General features: G+C 43.3%; 1 protein-coding gene across 1 annotated transcript in view; it reads left to right on the top strand.

Moving 5' to 3' along the window:
* The window catches only part of cacna1ea (calcium channel, voltage-dependent, R type, alpha 1E subunit a), a 158,228-nt gene extending 150,345 nt beyond the window's left edge, over positions 1–7,883 (top strand). Inside the window, 5 exon segments of the mRNA XM_079651058.1 lie at positions 436–579; positions 1,937–2,084; positions 5,814–5,995; positions 6,388–6,552; positions 6,791–7,883. Coding sequence (XP_079507184.1) covers positions 436–579; positions 1,937–2,084; positions 5,814–5,995; positions 6,388–6,552; positions 6,791–7,249 — 1,098 coding nt within the window. The 3' untranslated portion in view covers positions 7,250–7,883.
* The last annotated feature ends 2,875 nt before the right edge of the window (positions 7,884–10,758 follow it).

The following is a 10,758-nucleotide window of genomic DNA, read 5'->3' on the forward strand; positions in this document are numbered from 1 at the left end:
TTTTCTCAGAATTTTGACATTTTATCAAAATGTTGACTTTTTCTAAGAATTTTGAGTTTTTGCGAAATTCTGATTTTTTTCTAAACTTTAAACTTTTTTTAAACTTTAAACTTTCTTTAATTAAAGAATTTTGACTTTCTAAGGATTTTGACTTTCTAAGGATTTTGACTTTCTAAGGATTTTGACTTTCTAGGGATTTTGACTTTTTTCAGAATTTTGACTTTTTTCAGAAACTTTATTTTTTCTCAAAATGTTTTTGACTTTTTCTCAAAACGTTTTTGACATTTCTCAGTATTTTCACTTTTTTCTGAGAATGTTAATTACCACAAAATTGTGCAATCCATGTGTGAATCGTTCCCTTTGATCTCAGTAGATTTGACTCTTGAGATGAGAGTCACATGATGAATACCCTCTCTTCTGTCATGTGTGTTTAAGGTGCCGGATGTGATGGAGTATAACCAGGTGATGCATCATCATCATCATCATCATCATCTTCACGACTCAGCTGTTATTAAATCCCCTCAGCGCTCCGCCTCCATCAGAGCGTCCTCCATGCCCCGGCTGGCTGTCGATCTTCCGGTAATAAAGAGTCATAACCTTTATTAAAAGTACCTAAAAGGGCTTAGTACACGCTTTCATATCTACTACTGTTAGATATTATCAATATATTATACAGTAAACAACATCGCGTTCAAATATTTATATATTCTGATTTACTTTCAGGTCATAAGTGTATTTTATGTTTCGCTATAGGAGGAGACTTTTCATTTTCATCTTTTAAATCTCTGAAGTGCTTTAATAGCATTTATTTATTTTTATTTCACTTTTTCTGAAGAGATTCTTCTGCACATTTCGTGATCTACAAAACATACTCCTTTGTGTGTTTGATATTGAGAGAGGTGTAGATATACATCTACAGTGACCTAAGTAGCCCCTCCTCTGTTTGTGTAGGCCAGAGGTGGAAAGTATTGGAGTACAAATACCTTGTTTCAGGTATCAGTACTTTACTCCACTACGACTTTTTACTTTGACTTCTTACATGTTGAACTCAAATACCTGTACTTTCTACTTCTTACATGTTGAACACAAATACCTGTACTTTCTACTTCTTACATGTTGAACACAAATACATGTACTTTCTACTTCTTACATGTTGAACCCAAATACCTGTACTTTCTACTTCTTACATGTTGAACTCAAATACCTGTACTTTCTACTTCTTACATGTTGAACACAAATACCTGTACTTTCTACTTCTTACATGTTGAACACAAATACCTGTACTTTCTACTTCTTACATGTTGAACACAAATACCTGTACTTTCTACTTCTTACATGTTGAACTCAAATACCTGTACTTTCTACTTCTTACATGTTGAACACAAATACATGTACTTTCTACTTCTTACATGTTGAACACAAATACCTGTACTTTCTACTTCTCACATGTTGAACTCAAATACCTGTACTTTCTACTTCTTACATGTTGAACACAAATACCTGTACTTTCTACTTCTCTCATTTTCCAAACAGGCTGGTTCCTTTAGTCTGAATGTGTGTTTGGTGGCGTGATCATTATTATTTAGAGTCATTGCGTGCCTATTGATTTGAACACGATCCGTGTATCCATCATTTCCTGGTCTTCTCTAAAGAAGAGGGACCAATGAAAACGTTGTCATGTTGCCGTTGTTCAGCATGGAAACATTCATTAGCTAACAATGACATTATTGTTCTATTAATATAAAGGGAGGTCAGGTACTCTTTAAAACAGCTGCTAGTTATGGGTACTTTTTACTGAAGTACATTTCAAAGCCTCTTTACTTTGACTTGAGTAAAGGAGTTTAGTCAGTACTTCTACTTTCACCAGAGTATTTTTAAACACGAGTATCTGTACTTCTACTTGAGTAAAGGATGTGTGACTTTGCCATCTCTGTAGGCTGGGATGTCTGCAGACAGTAAGCTGATGAAGCGCTCCTTCTCCACCATCGGGGATCAGTGTGTGAACGGCCTCTGGCAGGAGCAGCACTCTCTGGAGAGAATCAGTCCGGACGGCGAGTACCGACCACGACAGAAGAGCTACAGAGGTCAGTGAACGCACCACGACTCCTTTAGTCACTTAAAGTGGTGCAGGAATGAGTCCTAAAACCTGGAAATGAGGCAGCGTTTTGGCCCTTCCTGTTCCCTCCTGAATGGTTTTCAGAATGTGTTTTTATCCTGAAATAAGGTCTGTGGTTAACACAAGCTGAAGAGATTTTAACGTTTTGTTCTGCGACATAAAATACGTCAGTAAATACCCAACTGGTGGATTTAAAAACGCAGGTTGCTAACAAGTGTCTAAATGAGACGACTGAACGTCATCACGCCCAACATTAGCCTCCTTTAGCTTAGCGGTGGTAACGTGAGGTCATGTGACCGTGCTGTAGTTCCTTTATAGCCCAACATTAGCCCCTTTAGCTTAGCGGTGGTGACGTGAAGTCATGTGACCGTGCTGTAGTTCCTTTATAGCCCAACATTAGCCCCTTTAGCTTAGCGGTGGTGACGTGAAGTCATGTGACCGTGCTGTAGTTCCTTTATAGCCCAACATTAGCCTCCTTTAGCTTAGCGGTGGTGACGTGAAGTCATGTGACCGTGCTGTAGTTCCTTTATAGTCCAACATTAGCCTCCTTTAGCTTAGCGGTGGTGACGTGAAGTCATGTGACCGTGCTGTAGTTCCTTTATAGCCCAACATTAGCCTCCTTTAGCTTAGAGGTGGTGACGTGAAGTCATGTGACCGTGCTGTAGTTCCTTTCAGTGGCGTTTTCTCCTGGAGGCCAAGGGAAGCCAGGCTTCCCCTGTTTTTTCTAATTGTAGTTATAATTTTAATAAATAAATAAAAACACTTCGTTTAGTTTCGGAAATTCTTTGTTGTGTGTTGCTGCCGGCCCGTCTCTCCCCCATTCTCATTGAGTATTTTAGAAAGAGTGAAACAGCGCCCCCCTAGATGTTATGGTGAAACAGTAGATTGCACTCTCTGTTGCGAGAGGAGGCCAGCCGAAATTGGCTTCCCTTGGTGAAAAAAAATGGAGGGATTGACCAATCAGACAAGACTCACTTCATGCCCCTGCCAACCTGTGATTGGTCAGGGCCATGCCAAGGGAAGCCGGAGGCCGTTGGCTTCCCTTGCCTCACAATCCAATCAAATCGCATCAACTGAGTGTTGCAGTGACGCGTCCTGAAACCCGGAAGTAAGCCTCGCTCGGTTTCCCTCGACAAAAAGCAATGGGATTTCTCCATAGGATTTTGGAAAATAACTCGAAATAAGGTCAGTCGAAAACGAACCTGTTAGGTAAATGCACGTTTTGTTCAGTCGGATAATATCCACATGTCTACCCTACTTTTATAATTTTCGAATCATAAATCTAATCGATAGAAGATAGATAACGTCACTGCACCACTCTCACCGCCGTTAGAAAGTAGCAAGCAACTGAAGGAAGTGCAATTATGGAGGGTGGAGATTTGGAGTATTTAATCAAAAATAATTGTACTAAACTTCCGCTGCAGCAGCAACAACAAATACAATCTGATGACAGGCCAATGCCCAAACTGGAGCTGTGTACAGCGAGGAACAAAGGAGCGAACCGGACGTAAAACGTTAAAGGTCTCCTGATTTAGTTTGTGAATGAATGCTTATTAGAGTTTCGGCTGGAGAGTGCGTGCGGACCTGTCGGTCAGATAACAGGCGTGTGTAAGTCCTGCATCTGTATGATACAAATGTGTGTAAAATGATACCGTGTGTTGTAATCACTCATCTGGTTACGTTATTACATTGACCACCACACCCCCCCCCCCCCACGAACCAAAAGAAAGGACGTATTATTGGCTTCCCCTCATTTTTTCCCCACGCCACGCTACTGGTTCCTTTATAGCCCAACGTTAGCCTCCTTTAGCTTAGCGGTGGTGACGTGAAGTCATGTGACCGTGCTGTAGTTCCTTTATAGCCCAACATTAGCCTCCTTTAGCTTAGCGGTGGTGACGTGAAGTCATGTGACCGTGCTGTAGTTCCTTTATAGCCCAACATTAGCCTCCTTTAGCTTAGCGGTGGTGACGTGAAGTCATGTGACCGTGCTGTAGTTCCTTTATAGCCCAACATTAGCCACCTTTAGCTTAGCGGTGGTGACGTGAAGTCATGTGACCGTGCTGTAGTTCCTTTATAGCCCAACATTAGCCTCCTTTAGCTTAGCGGTGGTGACGTGAAGTCATGTGACATGCTGTAGTTCCTTTATAGCCCAACATTAGCCTCCTTTAGCTTAGCGGTGGTGACGTGAAGTCATGTGACCGTGCTGTAGTTCCTTTATAGCCCAACATTAGCCACCTTTAGCTTAGCGGTGGTGACGTGAAGTCATGTGACCGTGCTGTAGTTCCTTTATAGCCCAACATTAGCCTCCTTTAGCTTAGCGGTGGTGACGTGAAGTCATGTGACATGCTGTAGTTCCTTTATAGCCCAACATTAGCCTCCTTTAGCTTAGCGGTGGCGACGTGAAGTCATGTGACCGTGCTGTAGTTCCTTTATAGCCCAACATTAGCCACCTTTAGCTCTTTAGCTTAGCGGTGGTGACGTGAAGTCATGTGACCGTGCTGTAGTTCCTTTATAGCCCAACATTAGCCACCTTTAGCTTAGCGGTGGTGACGTGAAGTCATGTGACCGTGCTGTAGTTCCTTTATAGCCCAACATTAGCCTCCTTTAGCTTAGCGGTGGTGACGTGAAGTCATGTGACATGCTGTAGTTCCTTTATAGCCCAACATTAGCCTCCTTTAGCTTAGCGGTGGCGACGTGAAGTCATGTGACCGTGCTGTAGTTCCTTTATAGCCCAACATTAGCCACCTTTAGCTCTTTAGCTTAGCGGTGGTGACGTGAAGTCATGTGACCGTGCTGTAGTTCCTTTATAGCCCAACATTAGCCACCTTTAGCTTAGCGGTGGTGACGTGAAGTCATGTGACCGTGCTGTAGTTCCTTTATAGCCCAACATTAGCCACCTTTAGCTCTTTAGCTTAGCGGTGGTGACGTGAAGTCATGTGACCGTGCTGTAGTTCCTTTATAGCCTAACATTAGCCTCCTTTAGCTTAGCGGTGGTGACGTGAAGTCATGTGACCGTGCTGTAGTTCCTTTATAGCCCAACATTAGCCACATTTAGCTTAGCGGTGGCGACGTGAAGTCATGTGACCGTGCTGTAGTTCCTTTATAGCCCAACATTAGCCACCTTTAGCTTAGCGGTGGTGACGTGAAGTCATGTGACCGTGCTGTAGTTCCTTTATAGCCCAACATTAGCCACCTTTAGCTTAGCGGTGGCGATGCGAAGTCATGTGACTTTTATACAGGGCTGCCAACACTCACGCATTGAACGTGAGAGTCACGCAATTAACCCGAATTTCACGCACTCACGCCACACATGCCTTTCCTCACGCATGCCCCCGGACCCCCCCCACACTTATAAAATAGCACTTGATTGTAAGGGTCGCGGGTACACTGTGTATGTGCGTATTCCACTGTAGCGCCCGGCACATTAATGGGAAACCCTAGTTTGTACATGTTCAATACATTTGTAACACTGAACACATGAACGTTTCTTTTTTCGGTTCACCAAAAAAAAATCTCACTCCAAGCTGAACTCAAATGTTGGCAGCCCTGTTTATATCCTATATTTAGCATTTTACTCCGAAATCCTAAAGTGGTGTTGATAGGTGGATATTATCCTGCTGAACTAAACGTGTAAGTATCATAAACGTTTGTTTGCCACAGATCTCAGATGGTTTTATTTCCGTTAAACGCCTCTCAGGTCCTAAAAACAACCCCAGAGAAACCAGCAGTCACGAGCGAGGGCGATCTAAGGAGCGGCGCCACCTGCTGTCTCCAGACGTTTCCAGATGTAACTCTGAGGAGCGAAGCAGAGACACTTCCTGTGAGAGGAGGCGCTCCAGATCCCCGAGCGAAGGACGGACTCACACCTTACAGAGACAGGTAGGAGGTTAGACACACACTAGGTTAGTGGGTTGTTGCCATCCCTGTGTTTCACTTTGTCCCATTCTTAGTAGATCAGAGAGTGAGGGTTCTTGTTTGAGTTTTGGTGTGAAAGGATACATTTAGAGATAGGCTGAGCTCGCCGGAAATTTGACTTTTTCTAAGAATTTAGACTTTTTCTAAGATTTTGGACTTTTTCTTAGAATTTTGAGTTTTTTTCAGACATTTCTCAGAATTTTGACTTTTTTTCAGACATTTCTCAGAATTTTGACTTTTTTTCAGACATTTCTCAGAATGTTGACTTTTTTTCAGAATGTTGACTCGATTGACTTTGAATCACATCCCTGGTTTAGCTCATTCGAACTGAACGTCCCTGTGTGTGTTGTTTGCAGGTGAACTCGTCTGTAAGCCCCGCCCACTCTGACTCCGGGACGCCTCGAAATCGTCGCCAGCTTCCTCAGACTCCCTCTCGCCCTCGACCCTACATCTCCTACTCTCCTCTGGTCTCCCAAACATCCGCCATCCCAGTTTTAGCAGAATCTTCGTCCTCCCTCGAGGTACATCTTTTCGGTATTTTTGTAACTCTGGCACAACAATCTTATCTTACCTTACGACCTCCTCTACTGTTAAACACCTGAACTTTTATTAAAAACACAGAGAGATAAGTATTTTAAGAAAACTAATAACATTACAAAATATTTAAAATAATAAAATATATAGTAAAATATAGCAGTATTTACATAGAAATACAATGTGGCAGTAATACAAGCCTTGAATCTTGATTCCCCGCCTCAGGATGGATCTGGAGCCTCCAAATTGAAACCGGAGAAAGAAACCAGCCCCCTTCCTCCAGTTCAGGGGTCCTCTGGAGGTCAGGGGTCGTCTGGAGGTCAGGGGTCATCTGGAGGTCAGGGGTCATCTGGAGGTCAGGGGTCGTCTGGAGGTCAGGGGTCATCTGGAGGTCAAGGGTCATCTGGAGGTCAAAGCCACCCCTCGCCTCAACGCTACATCTCAGAGCCCTTCTTGCCGTTCCACGATGACGTCATGGAGGGAGCTGACGGGGAGGAAACTCTCACTTTTGAGACGGCCGTGGCCACCAGTTTGGGACGAGCCAACGCCATAAGCTCCGCCCCCCAGCTCAGACACTCCTGGCAGGTTCCCAACGGACACATCCGCACGAAGACTTTGGGCCAGGCGAGTCCTTCAGGAGCCAATGAGCTGCTGAGCGACACGGACGAGGACGACCGCTGCTAAAAAAACAGAAGAGGAGGCGACTCGGAAAATATCTCCACGAGGCACAAGGACTTCTGAGATCTGTGTTGTGTCTCAAATTGCGTACTTCTGTATTTACTTCTGCTGTTCTGATTGTTTGAGTGCGTTCCAATGGCGACCGCTACTAAAAAACTCCACGAGGCACAAGAGGAACGAGGAAGAGGAACGAGGAAGAGGAAGCGACTCCATGAGGCACCAGGACCTCTGAGATCTGTCCTGTGTCTCAAACTGCGTACTTCCTGCTGATTGGATTGCATTTGAAGTGCGTTTAAATGCTAAGTTTTGGCTAAATGACTGCCTGGATGGTGCTTTCAGAACGGTCCAAACGTTAAGTGTTGAACGCTGGACACTTCTCACACTCAATGGCCGCTGTGTTGTAGCTGAAGTAAAGCGAACAGTTTCTGCAGAAAACATATAACACTATAAATATACGAGTCATTCATGTGGGGGTTTTGTTTAGTATTTAAGAAACACACCATTAAGCTCATAGTGTTCATTCAGCCCTCTGCATCAGATTGAGTACCGCTAACAATGCTAGCTGATAGCAACGGTTGTCACTTCCTGTTAGGACACAGTGGCCGTTTCTCAATGTCGAGTACACATGATGCAGAGCCACTATTTCAAGTATACTACGTCATCGAGTGGCGCCGAATGCCGGGCATTTAAACAGTCCTTCGGCGCCACTCGATGACGTAGTGTACTTGAAATAGTGGCTCTGCAGCAGGTGTACTCGACATTGAGAAACGGCCAGTGTGTGTGATTTGAAAGTCAAAATGCACGCACTGCATATGTGTTCAAAGTGCACGAGATGCAGTGAACTACACCGTAAAAATGTGACCATTGGTTACTTACAAACATCTGGCAACAAAGTGACACCCAATATAATTAATTAGTTCAACAATTTGAATAAACAAGTATTGAATACATTGTTTAAAGTTAGTCAATGTTTATCAAAGAAAGTTAAATTATGTTGGATTTAGTGATTTAATTCTGTATTTATTTACAACTTAAAACGTAAATTAGATTACTAAATATGTGGTGAAATTGGATTAAATAAGTATCTATAGGAGATACTGATTTATATTTAGTGAATACCTGTATGAAATTAACTTGCATTAACTTATACTTTAAGATTTCAATTTACTGAATATCTAGGTAAAAATGGTATATTTACCACATATAAGTTTAATGGCGCATTTCCACTGCAGGGCCTCGCTCGGCTTAGTACGGTATAGCTAAGCCTTGTTAGGCCAGGCTCACTTTATGCTGCGTTTCCATTACAGTTTCGTAGCTGGGGCAGTAACTATAGTAACGCAGTGTAGGCGGAGCCGTGACGTCATCTTCAATGAGAACCACAAAAACAACATCAGCCGTTAGCTGTCAGCCCTCAGAGCTCACAGCTCTTCACATCTGTTCAGAAACTAGACAGAAGTGAAACAAGTCCAAACCACAGACAGTCTGTGTCATGGAGAATACAGTCTCTGGTTTATTTATGTCTGTAGGCCGTTGTTGTGAGTGTGGACGGTCGGAGCATATACAACGTTAGCTTAGCCGATCTCCATTCAGAAAACACTCATTTTAAAAGGTGTTTCTCCTGCCGTCTGTCTGCAGACTTGTCAAAGCATTAATTCATGGTTTGTACTAACCGGTATCAGTATGTTGTTACTTCGGCATCATTTAGAAACGTGTCTTACAATTAAATCACGGTCAAATATGTTCATCTTCTTGTAGTTGCCAGCGATTCTCTCTCTAGTTTAGCATACTCAGCCCGGCTGTTGGCCCGGAAAGAACCTCGATTTTGGAGAGCCAGAAAAACTGTGCAAAAGTACCCGTTAGCCGGAACTACGCCGAGTGGAAACGCTACCAAAAAACGGACCGGGCACGGCACGCTCAAACCGCACTGTAGTGGAAATGCGCCATTAGAGTATTCAGTTCCATTGGAAGTCACTTTGTTGCCGTATCTTTGTCTAATCTGCTCACTCTATCGTGTCTTCTTAGAGCCACCATTTATTTAAATTCAATCCACACACCTCCATTCAGATAAAGGGAGTATCTGAGTAGAGACACAGCACCTCTCAGCAGCAGTAGCATCACAAACTGTGTGTGTGTGTGTGTGTGTGTGTGTGTGTGTGTGTGTGTGTGTGTGTGTGTGTGTGTGTGTGTGTGTGTGTGTGTGTGTGTGTGTGTGTGTGTGTGTGTGTGTGTGTGTGTGTGTGTGTGTGTGTGTGTGTGTGTGTGTGTGTGTGTGTGTGCTCTTAATAGAGAAACGGTGCCAAAGCACAGCAGAGACTGTACTATACGTAGATCACTGCAGGCAGGGCGTTGTGTTTTGATTGTTATTTGAACAAAATGTTGAGACACGACGGCGTCCTCTCTTTGGTCCCAGAGACTGACCTGAGTGAGTTTCGTGCAGGTGAACATAGAGGTAGGATGTAAAGATGTGATACGATGAATGTATTTTAGTTTCAGACGTTCAGAGGGTTGCTGTTGGTCGTGGATGTAGCCATGAAACTCTCCGGTTTACAACCAGAGAATCTCCATGGTCTGTGGGCATTAAAACATCAATGCTATCCTCTCATAATGTTCCACAAGGCGAGACACTACAGGAACACACTGTTGTTTCACGACTAGAGGAAAGAGAACATCCAAAATACACACTCGTATCTCTCTCCCTTCCTTACCTGAAGTGTCTCCCCTTAAAGTGTTGCTTTGTTTTGATGTGAAGAACATGCTGAAGACTCGGGACAGATTACAGGAGAAGAGATATTTTGTCTCAGGACACTGGACCGTCACAGTTGTAATATAAGACCTTCTGAGACGCTCTACATTGGACCTTAAGTGTGAAAATCAGACGGACAGGAAGTGAGTTCCACAGGTCGGTCAGCACGATGTCACATGACCATCGTCGGCCCGCTGAAGGATCATGGAGGTTTGTTTCTGTGCTGGATTCTGTCGATTCCAAAGCCATTTTCTTCCAGTAAAAAGTAACACAACCAGGGACCATGTCCTTCCTTCCTTCCTGTGACGGACACTTCTACAAGAAGAGGAATCATACTATGGTTTGCTTATATGTAAACAGCCATTGTTATTGAAGTTTCCACATGCATGACCATAGTGACGATGAGAGGAATATCTTATTGTTATTATTTCAATGCATCCATGATGATTAGGGCTGCACCATTTGGAACAAAGTAAAGTATTTAGACTGGAACTGCAATCTCAATCCGTAGAGGATATTGGAGGGATTGATCCTAAAAGTCTCTTTATACAAAAAATACATTAGATTATCATGGTGTGAGTTTTCTAAGACGATCTGTAATTAAATAATATGTGTTGTTACGTCTGTTAAATTCGATTTGTAGGCTGGGATATAGTCTATTTACCAGCTCAGAGAGTGCTGTTGTGAACCCAGAGATGTTGAGACCCCAAATGTTTATGTTAGAAATGTAGAGTAGGGTCTCCAGCTCATAGAAACTGCCGGAAGCTAACCT

The sequence above is a fragment of the Notothenia rossii genome, assembly GCF_949606895.1.
Source record: "Notothenia rossii genome assembly, chromosome: 1".
NCBI lineage: Eukaryota > Metazoa > Chordata > Actinopteri > Perciformes > Nototheniidae > Notothenia > Notothenia rossii.